At 41.8% G+C, this 21104-nt stretch overlaps 1 protein-coding gene across 1 annotated transcript; it reads left to right on the plus strand.

The window, feature by feature from the left end:
- Nucleotides 1-359: 359 nt before the first annotated feature.
- Nucleotides 360-2913, plus strand: LOC139800230 (homeobox protein HMX2-like). Its single transcript, XM_071752991.1, has 2 exons — nucleotides 360-634; nucleotides 1293-2913. Exons 1-2 carry the CDS (start codon nucleotides 436-438, stop codon nucleotides 1871-1873), a joined length of 780 nt encoding a protein of 259 aa, XP_071609092.1. The 5' UTR covers nucleotides 360-435; the 3' UTR covers nucleotides 1874-2913.
- The last annotated feature ends 18191 nt before the right edge of the window (nucleotides 2914-21104 follow it).

A 21104-nucleotide genomic window follows, 5' to 3' on the forward strand; every position in this document is an offset into this window, starting at 1 on the left:
CTCCATCCTTCTCCTTCACCCCAGAGATCTCCCTTCCGCCATCCCACCTCCCTCTTTTCCGTGGGCTCTCTAGGGCCTGACTCTGCCTCTCGCCCCACCTCAGCTGTGAGTGCTGCCCGGGGCACCCTTTTCGGGGCGCACCTTGACGGCAGGAGGATGGCTTCCCCCGCTCCCCATATCCCTTTTTCTTTCTGCTTCCCTCCATCTCCTGTTCCTTTCCCTTCCTCGTTCCCTGTCTTCCCTGCCGCATCTCCTCCCTCTTCCCCTTCCTCTCTACCCCTCCTCAACTCCTCAGTCCTTTGGCTCCCTCTAGTTCCATCCCCACCCTCCACCACCCCGGCCCCTCCTCCCTCCCGCCCTCCCGAGCCCACCCTTCCCTCCTCCCTCCGCAGCCAGTCCCGCTCCGCACCTCGGCTCTGCCGGGCTCGCCTCGCCATGGTGCAGCTCGGGGGCGGCCGCCGAGCCCCACCGCCAGCCCCAGCAGCACCGCCAGCCTTCAGCATCGACAGCATCCTGCAGCCCGGACCCCGCCGCCCGGCCTGGGAGCAGCGCAGAGCCCTCTGCGCATTGCCGGAGGAGGAGGAGGAAGAGGGGCCTGCAGAGCAAGACCCCAATAAAGGCTCCAGCGACTCGGGTACAGAGCCGGCAGCCCGCCTCAGGCTGACTCCCACTTCGGGTGGCAGCCCGGCCCCCACCTCAGCCCCCCCGCCCCCCTGCAGCCCGGCACCCGGCTGGGTCTGCCCCAGGACCGCGCACACGCAGACACACACACTTGCACCCACCGACAGGCGCTTACACACACGGACACGCACACACATACACACACACACACTTGCACCCACCGACAGACGCTTACACAATCACGGACACGCACACGCACACTTGCACCCAGGTACACCCAGACAGAGAAGGAACCGAAGCTCCGCGGGCAAACGGGAGGAGGTGTCACCGCCACACGCACCAACCTGCTTCCAGGGGCTTTTCCAGGGTGTTTTATCCCCTTCCCGGCGTCCTTGGCCGTTTGTCCCGTGTGCAGGAGCCCCTGACTGCTCTGTCATACAGCCAGCAGGGACTTCCTTAGATCACTGCAAGCTCCTCACCTTTCTCGCCCCTGGAGAATGTTGGGGGGGTCGTGGCTAGCTCTCGGCAGCCCCCTCCCGATCCTATTCCCCCTTCGCCTCCCCCCCCCCTTCCAGGTCTCAGCCCCTCTCCCTAGCTCTCAGTGGGGCCATGCATGCATGCGTGGCGGAGGCGCGGGCGGCGGGAGCTGATGCTGTGCTTTGGCGTTGCAGGCAGCGAGCCTCGCCGGCTCCGGGTGGAGGGGACGAGCCGTGGCCTCCACCCGGAGGCGGAGAGCGGCGGTGTGGGCTCCCCTCTCCCCGCGAAGGGGATGCGCGGCCTCCGGCAGCCTCCGCGGGAGGCTGTGGGCTGCAGCGGAGAGAGCGGCGGATCGCCGGCGACGGGCGGCAGGAAGAAGACGCGGACCATTTTCTCCAAGAGCCAGGTCTTCCAGCTGGAGTCCACCTTCGACGTGAAGCGCTACCTGAGCAGCGCCGAGAGGGCTGGGCTGGCCGCCGCGCTGCACCTCACCGAGACTCAGGTGAAGATCTGGTTCCAGAACCGCCGCAACAAGCTCAAGAGACAGATGTCGGCCGAGCCCGAGGGGCCGGGGCCGGCAGAGCACCCCGGGGAGCCACCGCCCCCCTCAGTCTCCGCGGCTCTCTCCTTCCCGTCCCTTTACAAGGACAGCACCCTGCTCAGCCGCTGCTTGATGCCGCTGCCCATCCCCTTAATCTACCCGGGCAGCGCCATTCCCTACCTCTGCTTACCCGGGCCGGGCAAATACTTCAGCCTGATGGACGGGGACGTATAGCCTCTCCCCTCGGTCCCCGACCTTCCTCTTGCTGGGGGCCGCCCCGATGTTATTTATGTTCCCGCCGTGTCGGTGGGATGTCCGCTTTCGCCACAGACAGCGGCAGTCGCTCCCCCTCGGCCCACGGAGGGACGGCCCGGGCTTCCCCACCCGTGTCCGTGGGCCGCCGACAAGATGTTAAAGCTTCCAGCCCGTCCTCACTGTTGCAGCGATTTTTCTGCGGTCAAGACGAAGGAGATAACACGGAGCCACCAAAGAAACCGGGATGTATTCTACATCCCTCCCTCCCAAATGATCCCGTGCCCGCATGTCAGAGAAGCCGATGCTCTGCTTCAGCCCACAGGGACTGTGTCCCCGAGTCTGCCCCAGCGCCGTGGCCGTCGCTGTACCGTGAACCGAGTCCCTTTTAATTCACCTTGCCAAAAGGGAAGGCCGAGATTGTCTCCTCTGTCTCAAACTCTCCACCCCTAACACCCTGCAGATAGGTTTCTCCCCATCTTTGACATTATAAAAATGTAGACACTTTTCCTCAGATCTGGTTCCTAAATTGTGGCTTCTATTAATTTTATTTTTTTTTCCCTCCTGAAAAAAATCCGAGCTCTCTCACTTTCTGTGCTAACTGATTCTCAAACTGTGGCTCATCTGGGGTTCCTGCAGAACAAGACAAACTGTGTCTCACACTTCTTGTTCTAACTCCACCCCTCCAAATCTCGTGAGACCACTTTAACTGCTGCCATAGAGAAAATAAGTGGGTTGTTGTTTATTTTTTACCCCTTTATTTTTGTTTGGTTTTTGTTTAGTTGATTTTTTTTGTTTGTTTGGTTTTCTTTTTTTGTCTTTTACTAGATTTCCAAAGTCTTTTGTTGCCCTTTGGTTTCCAAGTTCAAATGCTTTATATTCAAAGGTTGGAAATAAACCTTTTTTGAAAGTTGGAACGCATGACTTTTCAGTACAGTTTCTACTAGACGTTATCAAACGGAAGATATTGCCTAGAATGACTCGATTGTTTCTATTTTAAAAATAAAGTTTTAAACCAACAATCTTGGCAGTACAAAATTCACCCGGGTGTGCGAAAACGGGCAACTTGTCCAGTTCCCCAGTAGGGAAAAAAAGCCATACGTCTTTCGGCTAGATAAACACGGTATTTCTTTCCTTTCCCCACTCTTTTTCCATTTCTCTTTTTGTGGCCAGTTAACACAGATGTGCAACAAACTCCCTTGCAGATGCGTGGGCCAACCCCGGGGGGAGACCTCTGCGCAGGCGGGAGGTCCGCGGTTCCAAGACGCGGCTGTGATTTACTTCCCAGCTGGCAAAATGTTGATGCGGGGACTGTCGCCGGGTGTGATGCAGCCGGGAAGACGGTGCCAAGGCAGCCTCTGCTCCAGCCCGGAACCTGAGAACGGCTGCAGAGGCTCCATAAGGTTTTCTCATGGTTGCGATAATCTGGGAGAGATTTTTGACCTGTCCTCTCCCTCTCGAAGTAGTGTCAAATAGCAAGAGGAGCTGCAAACGGTACCCTTGCTCTGGGGAAAAAAAAAGTAAAAAATAATAAAAAAAAAAAAATATATATATATATATATATACAGTATCGAGCAAAGGTAGTATAAGGAAGAGGACCTGCCGGGTCCCCTGCACAGCTCAGGTTCCCCCAGACTGCAGCTTCCGGGAAGGTGCAAGGGATGAGTTAGCGGTTTGGGTCACACCTTCGATTCGACCCCTCTTTTTTTTTTATTTGACTGTATAATGATAGTTCAAGAAATTAAGATGCTTCGAGTCTTCGAGTTAGTTACTCAGTGACTAAAAACATTTGGAGACATGGAGAAGTGATGATCTTATTTTTCAGGATGATGTGATGTGGTTCGCGTGTGCCTATTTTTTTCATAACTGATGACTGGGTTTTACTTTTAATATTTCCAGTGCCGATACACCCTTATTTGATTACTGCCAGGAGAGAAATCAATATCGGTAGTGGCATACTCATTTTTACCCAAATCGTTAGCAGTGGAAGTCCGACCAGATGCAGCAGCACTAAGGACCCTTTATTTCTATAACGTAGAAATAAAACATTTAAAGAAACTTCCCTTCCACATGACTGCAGCCTCAGGTGAGCGAGATAATTATAAAAGGAGTCTCTCTTTGGCAGTTATCTACCTTTTACGGCACTTATCAAACCATTTTTACTTTTATTCTCTCTGTGTCATCAATTTTTTTCTAAAGTAACAGAGACAACTGAAGGACAACACGGTCCTAAAATGCAGACCGATTTGTTTACAATAAAAACAACAGAAAGAGATCTGCACACTGTAATTGCAGTGTACAGTCTGATTTTACAGCTTGCTGCCGACCAACACCAAAGCCACTGCCGGTAGGAGGTGGTGTTGCTACCGGTGGGCATCCGGAACACCCGGGTACCTGGGCAAAGTAAATAACTGCCCTGAAATACTCACACCCCATCACAATATAACTGCTGGTACTGAGATCACTGGCCAAAAATATTAACCAAACTGCTGCTGCTCAGGCTGACACAGACAGTGGCAGGCCAGCTTCCTCTATAGAAACACAAGTTCAAGATGTGTCACGGCTCCCAGCTGAGCAGTCAGTGCTGAGGACACTCAATATTACTGTCTTTTCTTTTAGCACTTTTGTATTTGCGATTATAATTTTTTCCTTGCTGTTTTAAGAGTTTGCTTTTAGCTACTATACAGCAGGAGATTGGTACTGGCTCTTGGTGGGATACTTGAAAAATGAAACAAACCGCAACAAAACTAAAAAAAGCCCCCAAACCAAACTTCTGTAAGACCTTTCAAACCGTTTGAAAGGAAAACCAAACCAAACCAAACCAAACCAAACCAAACCAAACCAAACCACAAACAAACAAAAACACCACAACCCAAAACCAAATAAATAAAAAAACCCCAAACAGTACTAGAATGGTTCAGTTGATGGAATTGAGATTTAAAAACATGCATTTAAGTTTTGACACAATAAAGAGATAATGCAGCTGAGTGAGAGTAAGTGGAAGATGTAATGTGCTTCCATATTGAATATGGGATTCTCTATTAAAAGCTCATGTACAGTGCTGCTGCTTTTTCTTTTTTTTTTTTTTTTTTTTTTTTCTTTTTTTTCTTTTTTAAGTAGGAGAATAGCTACAGGCCTTACCTGTCCTGGGAAAATCTGTGTGTGTTCAGCATGGCACAGACATAACAACAGCCTGTCCTAGAATATGCTACAAATGGAGTAGAAAAGAAAGGTCTCATTAAGACCTGGCCCCTGAACCTTCCCAATTAAGGGCTGTAATCAAACACCACTTTTCTCAACAAGAAAATGTATTTGAAAAGCAGTTGGATACATATATAAATGTGCTGGACACATACAAAAATGCATTGACCATGAAACAATGCAATACAGGGGCTTAAAAACACTGCCCTATCTCTCTCTCCTCACTCTCTTTGTAAAAGTTTCACATGGCTGGTGAAACAGCCAGCTCCAGAAAACTTGATTTTCCTTTCACCTGTTATGTTGTAAAATTCCCTGTGATTAGGATGATCAATCACAGGGCTGAGAGTGGCAGCTTTACTTATTTAAGAGCATGCTGAGAATGAGAAGATCCAATTATTTGTGCTGGAGAGTAAGTCTTCTCAGTTGTGTGCCCTGTTGGAAGGTTTTGCAAAACTCCCCTGGGACTGGTTTCCCTCTGGAGTCTCCTGATCAGGAGGCTTAACCAGGCACTTGCCCACTTTGTTTTGCTTTGCTGCTGTCTAATCACCGTGTACATAGACATCATTATGGACCAGCATAAAGATGTTGTTCCAGCCCTTCTTGTCATCTCTTCTGGTATTTGGATGTCTTCTCCTAATCCAGTTGGTGCTTACCTCCACAATATGAGGGAAGTTATGGTACAGACTATATAAAGCAGTCATCCAGCATACCTTTTTGGCCTTGCCTGGGCTTGACCTTGAGCACATAAAACTTTCCTGCTTCTTCTCTGTGGCTCCTAAATTTTTTTTTCTTCTTTTATTTTGTATGCTTAATCTGTAATTGTAGCTTGCCTTTTCTTTCCTTTTTAAAAGAAACCATTGAATTTACCATACCTTTTGTATGTTCATATGCAAAAGTTGGGCTTCATGTGTCTAGAAGAAGGCTTGCAGCATTACCCCAAAAGGTAGCAATCTTTCATATTCTCTAAGGAAGACACCACACATTTACATTACTGGAATTAGGCAGAAAGAGAAGATTAACAGCCCCACACCCCAGGAGAGGCTCATGTGACTCTTGGCAAGATTATTCAAATTTAAGGAAGATAAGAATTCATCACAACATTGCAGGAAAGGCATAACATTGTTCTTCCAAAATTATCATGAGCAAGAAAACATAAGTTTGGAGTGTTGCAAACCAAAAATACTTTTGGTGCATCTTCTGTCTGTCAACACTTTTTTCTTGAAAAGCCACTGGTCTCTCTCCTCTACCTTATCTTGTGAATGTCTGTAGTGGGCTAATTTTGCACGTTAAACTTGGTTTGGGCCTGATTCTGCTTTCCCTTACAAACAAGGGATTGGAAGGCAAGAATGTGACTTCTGGAGTATGTCTAACTTAGAGATTAATTTGTCATTTTGAGCCCTTAAGTTCTTTTCCTTTTTAAAATATTTGAAGTATTAACATCCTCAAGTTATGATTTGAAATAAAAAACATATTGAAAAATGGGGTGTGGATTTACTGGGGACATTTGGAAAAAGATGGAACTCATTGCTCTATGCATCTGCATTTCCCTTGACAGTGATGTTGAACAGAATCTTATGTCATGAGACTTGGTTGCTGGCCAGTTCTTCTGTCACTTCAAAGTAAAGATTGTAAATAAGTTGCTTAAAATACAAACCTGGAAACTGCATGTTACTTAAAATAAAGGCTTCCAAATAGTATAATATCAGGAAATATTTATCTTGGGTCCCATTTGGTGTTGTAGTACCTGGGAAATGCTCTGTCCCTAAAAGCAGGAAGCTTTCTATTTCAGAAAATAATTCAACTACAGAGAAGAAGTATGGAATGGGTAATTGCAGTACATGTAATCAGTGCACAGAGCAGAGAATGAAACCTGCCTCCTCTCTGCTCTCAACAAATCAATTACATTGGTACTGGTCTTCAATAAAATCCAACAGAGATGAGAAAACCTTACCAGACATTCTAAGAAAAATGATAGTAAACATTCACAGCTGTATCATAAAGATCAAGGTGCTTTTTTGGTTTTTTTTGCACAAAAAGCATTTTCAAATGCACTTCAAATGCTTTTTGTTACAAGTAGAGAATTACGAGTAGAGAAAGGGTGCAAGATCAGAAAATCTGCAGTAACCTAGAAGGTACAAAGTGGGAAAGACAGGCGTTACATGCCTGAAGAGGGCTCTACAGAGGGCCAAAATTGTCAGTGAATCACAGATTTTTAAATAAAGACGTTGTGTGCACCTGTGATCTTTTTAGGACCTAGTAGACCACGCAGGCTGCTTTTACAAGTAAGGATGTGGTCACAGGATCAGGAGCCATACCTGGTGTCATCAACCCAACATACCAGATACAGATCACAAATCTACCAGGTCAGTTGGATCTTCTCCCAGACCAGAATTGCTGTGCAGGTTTGAGGACAAAAAATTTGACTGGAAATCTCACTGCACAGACACACATCTTCATTTCAGTTCTCCACAGTTCACTTTGGTCATGTGTGTCCTTTAGGACAGTGATGTCTGAATTGGTCTGGTTGGAGCAGAAGCCACAGTAGTTCACTTAAAGGTTTTCCATCAGGTGTTTGTGAATCACTATACAAAGAGAAATGACTCCTTGTTCAGTAGGATATACTTTGCAACACTTCTGATTTTTTATTGCTTTCATACTCAGATTTACAGAGGTCAAAAGTATCACCTTTAGGAAGGCCTCTGTAAGAGAATAACTGGTTTTTCTATTTTGGATTAAATTATCCAACCATCATGGCTCTTCTCAAAAGGGAAGGCATCCCAACAACTGAAGAAGATCAGCACTTGATTGACTCTTGATCAGCTTGTAACCCAGCTCTCCTCCCCAAATCTGCAAGATTCAGCTCTCCATTTCTTTTGACAGCTACAAGGACCTCTGTCCACCCTGCAGATTTTGTCTATGAACCTTTCAAATTTTCATTTATGACTACCAGTGAGAAAAGCAAAGCTACCCACACAGCCAACACAACTGGAGAGACTGGTGAAGCATCATAAATGAAGTATACTGAAAAACGGTCCCTAGAGGCAATGATTATTGTTTTTTTAAAAGTTACATGGATATTCAAATCAGAAAAGACACCTTGCTGCCAGATAACCATAATGTTCTCTGAGTTCCAGAGCTCTAAGAGATGTATAGCAATATGCACACACATGAAATACACACTTCTTTAAGTTACTCCTGACTACATAAAACCTCCTTATTTTTCATTTTTGTAAATAATTGAAAATTTTAGATCTATTTGGCAAATAAATAGCTGAAAACCATTGGTCCAAAGTCTTTTCTTCTTTCCTTGGGGTTGCAATGTCTACTGTATCTTTTACTGTCTTTTACTGAGTTGCAGTGAATCCTTTGTACAAATAGATAAAGATCTGAACATGCCTGTGTTCTTCCAAGCACATCAAAGTTAATAATATTTGTACACTCATTCCTGGTCATCAGATGAATTAACTGATTCTTATGCATTTTCAGACATATTCGTATTTTTTTTAGCGGCTACTGAGTCACTTATAAATTTTAAATATTTAAAAAAAAATATTTATATCAGTCTAATATTTTTTTACATGTAGGATTGTTCGATAACTCCTCTGGTGCACAGAGTGACATGACTATCTTTCTCTTTTACAACACAAAGCAATCTGGAGGTGTTATATTACTGTGTAATTGCAGTGTTTGTTGAGAGAGACATTAATGGAAAATTATAGATGCAAAGAACTCTAATTACACTGTAGGAAATGTTGTGTGGGGGGATGTGGGTGCATTTTTAAAAGAGCCTGTAATTTGTGGATTTGTAACTTGTCCTGGTTTGGGCCAGGATAAAGGTGATTTTTCTGAGTTTCTTGTCGATGGTTGAACTTGCTGGGGTTGACAGCAAGTTTCTCAAATGGAGTATTCCATCCCATGTGCGTCATCCTCGGTATGGAGTTGGGGGATCTCGAGGACCGAGCCACACCCTTACCAGCTGATCGGCCTCACCTGAGATCATCAGCAGAAGTGCTGGGTACCACCCCCCTTAACAGCTAATTGGTCTCACCTGTGGCACTATAAAAGACTAGCAGAAGCTCCTGGCTGCCTCCCTGGCTGGCTGCTTGTGGCCCTGCTTGCTGCCCTGCCTGGTTGCCTCCCTGGCTGCCTCCCTGGCTGCCTCCCTGGCTGCCCTGCCTGCTGCCCTGCCTGCTGCCAGGTTGCTTGCTTGCTTGCCTGCCTGCCTTCACCCGGCATCTGGGAAGGATCCCAACCAGTCCGTTTGCCCGCCTGCTGCCCTGCCTGCTGCCCAGTTGCTTGCCTGCCTGCCTTCACCCGGCTTGCGTGAGAATTGTTGGGGGAAAAGGGGGAAGGACTTTGATATTCATTCTCCTGTATATTTGTGTATATATATATATATATATATATATATCATTTTTCTTTTCTTTTTTCCTATTTACCATTATTGTTTCATTAAAGTTGATTGGTTTAGCCTCCAACCCATAAGTCTCCCTCCCTTATTCTCTCTCCTTTCTTATCAAGGAGGAGAGAGAAATTAATAGAGAGCATCTGTCACCCGGTTTAATCGCCGGGCCAGTGTTAAACCGTGACAGTAACTAAATATCCTCATTCAATTTCTATTATTAGATAATTACTTCACACATGTCTCAGCTTCTCTAGACTCCTAAACTTGACTTTTTAATGGATAAGGAGAATGGCACTAGTTTATGTATCTTTGTGTCAACAAGATTTTAACAATCAAAGATATCAAGCTGGGATCCAAGCAAAAGAGACTGACAGCAGATAAATTAAAAAAAGAAATCTGTATGATTTTACATATGTGAAATCTATGAAATTGTACCTGGAAAATAAAGGTATATTTTGAGATTAAGGAGCTTGCAGAACTAAAACACACCAAGTAACAACAGTTTCTTAATGTTTCCCTGGTGTTAATTTGTGGGATTAATTTTATTCTAAAATATAGCTTTTTGCTTTTTTCTTGAAAATAAGCTTTCTAAATTAGAAAAGCAAAATAGTTTGAATCTAGCAACTCAGTTATTGAGGCAAATCCCACTTACTATGAGTGGCAGAGCCCAATGGCAGAAACTCAATTGCTCAGTTATTTGCACATCTAACACTTCTCTCTCTTAAAAGACAAAGAATCTATAAGCATCACTATCAGAAACAACAGATGGCTGATACAGTTAGGACATCAGCTCTCTTTGCCATGTCATTGGCCCAGACCAAAATCAATGGGGAAATGTCCCTAATATGTCTACTTGCCCCTTTATTGTATAATCTTTTGCCCTGGGTGAGATGCCAGGACCAATGTATTCTCATGTGTTCTGTTGAATCCATTGACTTCATATTATGAAGGGGCTACTTAGGATGGTGACAATTATTGTAGGGGACTGCCCTTGGTGAACTGGAAGCCCCTTTCACCATTAGTCTGGCTGGGATCACTGTTAGCAAAATCCAAGAACCATCGTATGTGAATGCAGTCTTGGGAGAGGCTTCAGGAACTTCTAAAAAGTATTTGTCTTTAAAAGTATGTGTTTTCTTGCAAAATACATGTTTAGGAAAATCACTACTGTCAGAACTGATTAGATTACTCTAGCCCTCACAGGTTTGCTTGGAAGTTGAAGAAGAGATCTAGCAAACCCATGATGCCATGATACCAAATTAAGTCGAGTGGCTTGGAAAGACTCTTTTGATCACGTCTTGTCTGAAAGGGGATCTGGGTGCTCCTCTCAATAAAAATGGTAACAGAACCATGGCTTAATATACTGATGACAAGACCTGAGATGTGTCATATACCAGGTTATTAGAAATGGCTAAAGACAAAGAGAAGCTTTCACATCTTGTGAAAGTTTTTGTGCTAATTTTCCGCTGTTGATTTTGCTTTCTGCTACAAGGCCCAAAGGAATGTAATGTCTATATTCTCAAACCTTTTTATATACTCAGAATATTCCAAGGCATTTTTTATGTATATACAAAAAATGAAAATTTTGTGAAATTTCTGATTCACAAATTGAACACAGCACTCTCCCAATATGGATGAAGTTAAGAAGCAGTGACTTATCTTCAGAAGAATTGTAGGTCAAGTCCTTTTACAGTGTCAGATAGCTTCAAAATTAACACAACAGTGCATTAAGAGTGTCTAAGAAATGGAGTTGAGTATTATTCTTAAATAGAATAGTTTTTTACTGTTTGGGAGTATGTACATTCTGGTTTAGTTTTAATGAAAAGTAATAATTGCACCTGGCATCACCATTTTCTAGTGGTGGTGGAACAGATCTATAATTGCAATTATTGTCCTTCTGGGTGATTTAGTTCAGCCCCCTGCCTCATGCAGGACATCCCCCTACATTATTACTACTACTTATCTAATCTATTATTGAATAGTTCTGGTGACGGTGTCTCAGTTACCTCCGTTACCTCTCTCCCAATGTTTAACTGATCTATCTGATATGATTCCCTCCCACCCCACAGTGAACTGTTTGGATCATTAGACATGCAGTTTTAGGTTATATTCCTTGAGTTGATCACTTTCACAATATCTGAAACCTCCACTTTGAAGAGGTTTACAGTGTCTTTGGGACTTGTGTAATCTCTTCCATCCCATGAACTGGTATCCTTTCCAGTCCTTTCACCATTGATGTGGCTTTTCTTTATCCTTTTCTAGTCTTGGTTGTGTGTGTTCTGCTTTATTTTCTTCCCAAATGCATAGCTCAGGAACATTCATAGCACAGTGAAGTAGTACCTGAGATGGTGATCCACCATCAGAATTTTAAGAAGTTTGCTATTTGCCCTTTTTTTCATATTTCAGTGACACAAAGCACTGCAATACAATGCCAATCTACTGTATTTTTTTGTTGTTGTTGTTCAGACTCCTTGTTTTAATATGTTGTTTCATTTATAGAACAAGTGCTTTTTATCTACCCACCTATCCACCTGTCTGTCTATCTGTCAATATATCTACTTCACTTGAGCTTCCACTATGCAGTTTAACCATAATGTATCAATAACACCATGTATTTTGCTCACACAAGCAGATCTCTGGCTACTACACCTATTATCAAGTAAGCAACACCTCTCTCAAGAGTATTTGTCAGTGACTCCACTGCCCTATATACTATGTCCAAGGAAACATGGTAAATCAGAAATATAATTTATTATTAACATAGCAAAATTATTATTATTAACATAGCAAAATTGGCCCTATCTTGGTTGTGATCCTGAGGCTGACAAGTACAAAAGTGTATCACACATCAGTGAGGATACTGATGGTGTGGTAGAGATCCTCTGCTGAGTAAACATGAAGGAACTTGAAATCTACTACAGCTTTCTCACTGTGTGTGTACCAGAGTCCAGAGTCTAGCTAGGGATAAGCAAAACTGAAACACCTTCTGTCAATGAAGATTCCTATGGTAACACATGCAGTCTTTATTGCATCTGAATGTAACACATGCATGAGCATTTTGCCTGTGCATCTTTGTTATGAGTGATGGGATAGGAATTACTGAAAAAGTAGCATAATTCCACAGGGCAGAAGGTGAAAGGTAGATGTGAGAGAAACCTGTGTACTGAAAAGGTTGTCTAATCTGTAGGAAACATTCCATGTGCAAGTGTAACAAATGGAGTCTGACATGACCAGCAAGAATTCGACCTGATAGCCCAGGTTTGTGAGCTTGGACAGAATTCCACAACTACTCTCTGGAGCATGAAATAAAAGTCTGAGGGGTGGCTGCAACTTTGCTAACAGTGTGCATGTTTCACCATATTTTCTTCATCATTCCCTGAAAAGAAGGAGAAGTCATGCTGTTTCTCCAGGATTTATGCAACCCTGTTAAGACGTAACATACACTCATATTTCTTATTAATAATTGAGGCAATACGGACTCCTGAGAACTTGGAATACAGAAACTAAATCCAGAAGTTATCAGTCTTAGAGAGGAGACTGAGGCCTGTTTCAAAATGCTTTGGAATCTATCAAGATCAGATTGAATACCACCGAGGTGCAATTTGCAGGTCCTGAGAAGAGAATATATTGCTGCTGAACGTTATCAGCTCAATTCTACAAGCTCTCCAGATGGAAAATGCCTGTTGGACTCATTCTGAGAAAAATCTTCCAGGACCCCACTTGCCTATAACATAAAAATAAGATATACTGAATACGTGAAAAGTTACTGTCAACAATAAGGTAGTGATTACACCAGAAACCAAGGAAATAATGAAGTATAATAAAGAAGTCAGAAATTCACATTATTTATTTTCTCCATAAGAACTGGAAGAGAACTTGACGTAGGGGAAGGAAACAGTGTAGTTATAGCATTTGGAGAATAAGGATTCAATGAATGCTACCAGACCTTTGTTTCTTGCTGGATTAAAATGGGTTTAATATACATTTTAACATCTTTATTGGATACAATCAATGGTTAGAGCTTTGTACAGAAAGTGTGGAGCAGGTCAAGCTGGCTTAAAATACATGAAGTGGTTTAAAGATGACCTCTCCTCAGTGTAGAAGTGCCCACTTAGAACCAGGTGTCAGGATGTAAAGCTGTGAATAATTTGTCAATGTCTGTGGTCCTGAGTTATGGCAGGACTCACACCAGAGCTGCAGAGCACTCAACCTTCATTTCTTTGGGCTTCATGAATAAATGACAGAGCTATGAATTAGATCCTGTGTAAATGATTAATCTTTACTGATAATCTTAGAAAATTTGTGACAATAGTTGTAGATTATTTGGTGTCTGTAATCTAATCTGATTTACTAATGAACCCTTGATTTAACATCTCTCATGATTTGATATGCCTGCCTGTGTATTTTTAAGAGTTTTGCTGAAGGAAGGGCCAACGCAAAAAATTCAGACTGTTGTTGATATGTATCTGCTTGTCTCACAGGCAAACAACAGCCCTGAGACTCAGAGTCAATTATTGCTGTAGAAAAGAGACCTCAAAGGTAATTTCATTGTCTGGGGACTTTCTGATGAAAGCAGAAGATGTGGTCTGACTTCATCCTTCGACATGTTCCACCTCTTTGAAGACTGAACTCAATAGAAAACCAGTTATTCTTGAGGCTTCTTTAAGTAACACTGCTGGAAAACTGGTCCTTGGTCACTTCTTGATTTATGTCAGTGAGGGCATAAGATTGGGTAACACAGATCCTGTTCTGCACAGGACTTGTCAACTTCCAAAAATTGAGTTCTGTGGAAATATTACCAATAAGATTCATAGCTGAACCTTGCATTTGCCCAATTTATTTATAAATCACCAAAGGAATACACGTGTGTTTCTACAATTTATTCTTATAAAAGTATTCAGTAAGTACTTACAGGAAAGAAAACCCTGCTGAGCTAGTTAATCATTAGTTTGAGTGCAAAGAAAAAAAGAGAGCTGAACTATAATTATAACTGTGGTGATAATGTATGTAGGAATCTTTCTTAATCCAGGCTAATCTTGTTCCATGTTCTTACCTACTATAAAAATCTGAACAATTTTTGACAAGATCCAAAGTTTTGTCAGTTGTTAAGAATTAATTGAAAAAATTACCAGAGCACAGCAGCCATTTCAAAGGGACTGACCCAGAACCAATTAGAATTTTGTAACAATTGACCATTCACCACAAAACAGTTATCATGAGCTTTGGCCTCTGAAGTGTGGTGTAGGGGGTGGGGGAGAATCAGATTAAAGAAACTTTAATTTTTTCCCCCTTTAACTAAAATATCGTTAGTAGCAGCTTTCTCAACACAACTATCAATCAACTTATCTGGGTTTTAAAGGCTATGCTCAGCTTGCAGGAACAGCAGTACAGAGTATAATGGATGATTATCCCTTGCCTTTAGATGATACACAATATAGGTTACTATCTTGAAAAAACAGGTCAGACATAGGAACATTCTTTATCAAATTGCTGTTGACAGCCCAAACAAGAGATTGAAGAATACCACAAAAAGGTTCTTTCATCTAAAGACAACAGAGTTTATAATTGGTCATTCTTTCCTCCTTCATCCTCTCCTCAGCAGAAAAAAGAAAATTCCTAGTGCAGTTTCTTGAATCTGGTCAGCACGAGGGTAGGTTGCTGTACACTGAGAAATAGACCCAGTGTTCAGCCTTTCCACTTCATGTTCAAACTCCCAAGGCAACAGGAAAAGCCAATAGAGGTTCTTAAATGTTAGAAAGGTAGATTTTTGTGTTAAATTATTGGTATTTTGGGAAAGAAAATATGTAAATACTTAGCAAGAGAAAAGAAAAATCAAAGGCATAAATATTTGCCAGATTATTTTCCAAATGTGAAGTATCTATCTCTTACTTTCAGTTCAAAGCAAATACATGTAGTTGATACATAACTACATAGAAATATGTGTGCTGTCACATCATATATTTCACTACATACTGCACATATGTGCACATACAGATATAAACCAGAAAGATATTAGGTAGAAAAGGATACTAAAGAGAGATGTTCAGTGATGAAGATATTTTCCACAGTACCACTATGTTTAAGATGAAAAAGAGAGTACTCTGATAGTCTGATTTTCTGCCTGATCCAGGCTTTTATATTTCACCCAGTTACCTCTCAGTTAAGGTGTCTTGGTATGGTTAAATCACAATTCCAAGAAATGCTTGTAATCTTAGTTTGAAAATGCCAGACCTGGGAAATTTACTGTCTCCTTTGGTGGTTTTCTCTGGCAGTCAGTCCTTCACAAATAGTTAAAAAAATTGAGATCAGAGCAATTAAATCACTGCCCCACAAACACTTATGCTTTTGGTTACCCTGACACATGTGAGTAACTCCACTGAACTCAATATAAGCAGAAATCAATAGAACTGCTCATGTGTATCAAGTTAAATATATGAATAAGTGTTTTTAGATTTGCAGCCTGAAATCAGCTTAGAAAAAGTCTACAATAAGATTTTACAGATTTTATAAGTTAGTTTCATGATGAAAAGGAGATTCATCCAGGAGATTCACTGCATTCATTATCCTACAAAAAGGAAGTTTGCTGATGGAGATCCTTGTGAGGCTGACTTTCCATTTCAACTGGAAGGTCCTTCATGCACAAATGGTGTTAGTAGTTGCTAGTCCGAAGTAGCTAAAGGTTGAGACAAAACAAGGAGTCTGAAGGTGCTTTACATCTTTAGGTTTCTTGCATAAAATTGGAAAGTTTGTGGGCTATGTTCTATGTTGTTTTACTCTGCACAGCTTTTAGTAAACACCATTCTGAGAGTAATAAATCCTATTAGCTCCTTCCTATGAAATTCAGGGTGTTCTAAGACTGGAGAGAAGAGTTCTTTGAAGAATACACTTTGGCCATGCTTAGAGACATAGCACTACTCAAAACCATTAACAAGGACGGGAAAAAGGAGATCTGCAGAACAAGGACCTTCCCTTCTCACCTTCCCTTCTGATGAGTGGGAGTTCCCATTATGTAGGAGTGTCACTTGAGGTTGGTTTCTTGATGAGTGTAATTCCAGTCACTTCAGGGGATTTATTTCCAATTCATTAAATGTCACTGTGAAAAGAAACAGACACGACGTTTGCTTTGGCACTGCACACTGTGTTGCATCACTGTCTAGCAAGCTTTCCATTGCACATCTTTTCAAATGGATGCATCTGCCAGACCAATAAAAACCAAAATAACTTAAGTTAAAACTGAATGAGAAATGTGATACCACACCAGTGTTGTCCATTCACCAGTTAAAGACCTGATGTCTCATTCAAGACATCAGAGAAAGTGTAGGCAACTTTTTGCTTTCCCTCTTGATGCATACAGGGTGGGATCAAGTTATAAACAGCTTCCATTCAGATAATTTTTAGAAGTCTATTTATTTTTGCATGGCATCCTCTGCATATCACGATCAGTCTTGGAACCACTTCTGGCCTTATTGCCATGGTCACAAATCAGTGGTAGCTAATGAGACAAATCCTGAAAATCCCAGTTCATGTGGCATCTGGAACATCTATGCTGCCCCAGAGGTTGCACAGACTCTCTAGAGATCTTTTGGTGACAGATGCTCATTCTTCCCTGTTACATCTTGTCTGGTTCACCCATTTATCCACAAACAAAACATTTAATTTTGGTTTGCTCTGCTCTTACTGTGTCTTAAAACTGTTAGATGTTCTTCACATTGACTCCCAGTCCAGCTTCCTAGAAAAAGTTCTTTTGTATCCCTATGCTGAAAGACATTTCTCTCTTTGTCATAATATCTTGCTCAGATGACCCCATCCCTAGAGCCCGTCCTGCCTCCAAAGGAATGAGGGGCCTCTGCTCCAGAGGGATGTCCATTGCCATGCTGCTCCTTGCAACAGTTATTGGGGATGCTCTGTGGGGTTAGAGAGGTCTTTCATACTGTATTACAGTTTTCTCCAGTTTCTTTATCAGTATGTTATAAAGTGCATGTGTGAATAGCAGGCTGGGAAAAAAAAGCAAGAATCAATCCAAATACAAATGCTTTTTAGGAACATTTTAATAGGCCATGAACTTGCTTTTTGGTATGCTGTCTGGGCAGCAGATGAGTGGCAAAAAATGTAGGCTTGCTCCCACATTTTCTCATTGTGTCTGAACTATGCAATGTAACTTGCTGAAGGGGGTTTTCCTGATGCTTCCTCAACTTCGTGTTATTTGCTACTTTTTCCTTTGACATGTTTTTTTTTTGTTTTCTATTTAGTTGGTACATCGTCAGGCAGAATGAGTTCAAGCACAGATGAAAACAATGCAGAATACCAGATTATATGGTTACATGATATCACTAATTTCCAGTTTTTTTGAATGTGTCAGAGCTAGGAAGTGTTTGAACTCTCAAAATAGTGTGCCAATGGGTACTATCAAAGATGACTTCAGAAAACAAAGATTCCCTATAATACTGTGGTTTGAACTAACATAATTATATTCCGGACTTGCTTTCCTTTAAAAAATACATTAGTTTAATATAAATCAACTTTAAATATTTTTTGGTGGTTTTTTCTGGTTTTTTGTTTGTTTGTTTGTTTGTTTGTTTTTGGGTTTTTTTGGGTTTTTTTGGTTTTTGTTTTTTGTTTTGGTTTGGGTTTTTTTGTTTGTTTGTTTGTTTTGGTTTTTTTTGTTTTTTTTGTTTTAAATGCAAGTTAAATTATTGATGAAATATTGCCTTCTTCATGTCAGGAAAATAGCTGATAAAGGTAATCTACTTTCCCTTTTACCTTAATTGGCTCAGCATGCATAAAGTCATCTGATATTGAACCTACAAACAATAGCCGAATGTTTGTTTTTCTGGTACAATTAGTGGATACCTCAGATCTGAGAAAAGATTCAGTAAAATCAACAGAATTAAATATCCTCTGTTATTCTACCCAAGTCATGGTGACCATTTTGAGGAATTTTTGGCTCCAAATTCTACTTCTTGGGGGCAACTGAGATGAGAACTTGCCTGAACAAGGAGGAAGAATGTTTTCCTGATGGGCTCACCATTTATCAAGGAGAAATGTCCACATCAGCTTCATTCCTGCTAGAAGCTTGGAAAGCAAGTGAATAGTCTGCTACAAACTATTTCTTAACTTCCTACTGTGTCTAAAGGGAAGAGAAGAGCTATGGCTGCACCCTTGCTTTATTCACTTGCTTTTGGAAGGCCTGGAGCAGCAAGGTTTTTCCATCCATTCTGAAGTAAAACATTCCCTAATGTTGTACAGCCTGCAATGCCAGCTGTGAGCAACACTTGAATGTGCAGGGAGAAAAAGATGGTGCCTTTTCTAACGAGCTTCCATTAGTGGATAATATATAGTGCAGATAATGAAAGTATTGATTGAGGCTCTTTAACTTTGAAATATTACATTTAGCTCCAGGCTGTAAAGATTGTTTATTATAACAGGGATAATGACACTCTGTGGCAGCACCAATGCTTGTTGACATCTCTGTATTCCTACAAAAAGTAGGGGAAAAGTATTTTCAAAGGTCATCAAGGTATGGAGGGCAGGGGACTGTTTTTCACTGGAGAATAATGGTATTTCTACAGAAATTCCTTACCCAGTCCCACTTAGGGACAGGCATAGCATCTGATGCACATGGCAGACCCAAGCATCAAGGCTGGGGGTTATGGAACAGATCTCCTCTGGTGAAGGCTGGCCTCATTTTGAAGAATCATTTCCATTTATAGAGTATCCTAACTTGGAAATGAACATCAAGATCTGGGTAATCTCCAGAGCCTCAGCCTTGTACCATTCTTTGATTGGTACAAAACCAAGGGGTGGCATAAACTCAAATGCAGGCTGCTGTCTTAAGGAAAATTAATCTTTCCACTTGAGCTTGCCAAGGAGCCATAAATATATCTCTGATTTATCCTGAAAGGATGCTGGGAAAGTGCATCCACTGATGTCTGTAAAATAATATGAAATTGAAGCAACTATGTTACTGCTGTGGTTTGCATTGAACAAAAGTACTTCTATGAAACTTACTGATGTTTTCAGAAGATATATTATCTGAATTCTCAATATTTCCCCTTCATTACACACAGCCTACCAATTCGCCTGTTTCTGCCATCTTCAAAACATTCAACAGCCTGTCACAGCCTGTGTGTGAAAGGCTGCAGCATCTGACACAATAAAATGGTCCCACACCAGTGAAGAACACTGGAGCAGACTGTACACAGATAGAAATAGTGCTGGCTATTAAATGGAAATTGCTAGATATATTGCCATCATTCAGTCTCCTGAAGTTTTGTCAGCTTGATCAAACTAATGAACACAAAAGTGACAGGCAGATCGGTTCACTAATATTAGGTTACCGATCTTTGCCTTAAAGCCCCATTTATGCTTCTCCCTTCTCTCGCTAATGCTAGGGTAACAGATAGCAGCCAGACTTTCTGGCTCTACCCATGTGCAAAACTTCTAAACATTGGGCCATTTTTGTCTCCCACTTCACTTTGCTATAAAACCACAAGGTTAACATGACCTTCTGGTCCATTCCATTTTGGGGTTTTGTTTTGAGTCGAGCCTTGTTGCCTTGTTAGGCACAAAAATCTATGTTATATTCCATCTGATCAAAGTACTTCAGAAGAAGACATGCCATCTGTATTCATTTAGTGATATCTAAGACTATAGAGCATTACAGTGGTATTTTGTACGTAGTATTGATTCCCTTCATTTGTAGCTATTACAGACACCGGACACTGCTCACTTTTAAACCTGAGCGTCAGATTTCCCATCTGCAATCTCCGGGCACTCTCTTCCCACTCCCCTGCTTCCACAGTAGCTTTCAAAAGCTTTGTTTGAACAAGCTTCCTATAAAATGATGGAAACAGTGTCGTATGTTATACACTGCAGTCATCTCCTCACAATTTCATATGGTGTTATACTGGTTAAGTGTCCCAAACCCCCCATGGAGGGAAGGTGTTTAAATGTCTGATTTTATTTGCACGTCCCAGATGAATCTGTTTGTGCTTGGTTGCTATTAGTGGTAGCTGTACAGTGTGCATCACTGTAGAGTGTTGCTATGGAGCAGATCTCTATTAGTATATATCAGTTAAGCTTCAGAGCTGGTAGTGTGGTCACAGACCTGTCTGCTTGCATTTTGGTATGAGGAGGTGCCCAAAGCCAGCCTGACATCTATTTAGATGAGTTCTGGCTGTGGAAATGTATGTCAGGGGGAAAGGAAAAGATAATACTTGATACATGGGGTATTTGCAGCAAGCATGGATTTTGCACTTGAGAACATGAGCTAAAAATGTAAACCGTTTTCCTGGTTAAGCCTAAAGAGATGAAGCCAATAGATTTTGGTGGAAATTTTTCGAAAAGAAAGTTATGAAAATTCATTAATGGATTTTATTGTTGCTGTCAGTTACCTTTTAGAGGAACTTTCTTGTAAGGGTTAATCAGAACCTGGCTGAGCAAAATATTTAAGCAGCAACTCAGATTTAGACCTGTGGGTAGGTTAATTTCTGTTCCAAAAAAATGGCCATCAACAAAACAGGCATTAAGCCCATTAGAAACTATTTAAAGTTACAAAGAAATCTGCCACAAAGGATGGGAATGGCAGTGTCCATGTCATTGTAGACTGGA

This window comes from Heliangelus exortis, chromosome 10 (assembly GCF_036169615.1).
Source record: "Heliangelus exortis chromosome 10, bHelExo1.hap1, whole genome shotgun sequence".
Lineage (NCBI taxonomy): Eukaryota > Metazoa > Chordata > Aves > Apodiformes > Trochilidae > Heliangelus > Heliangelus exortis.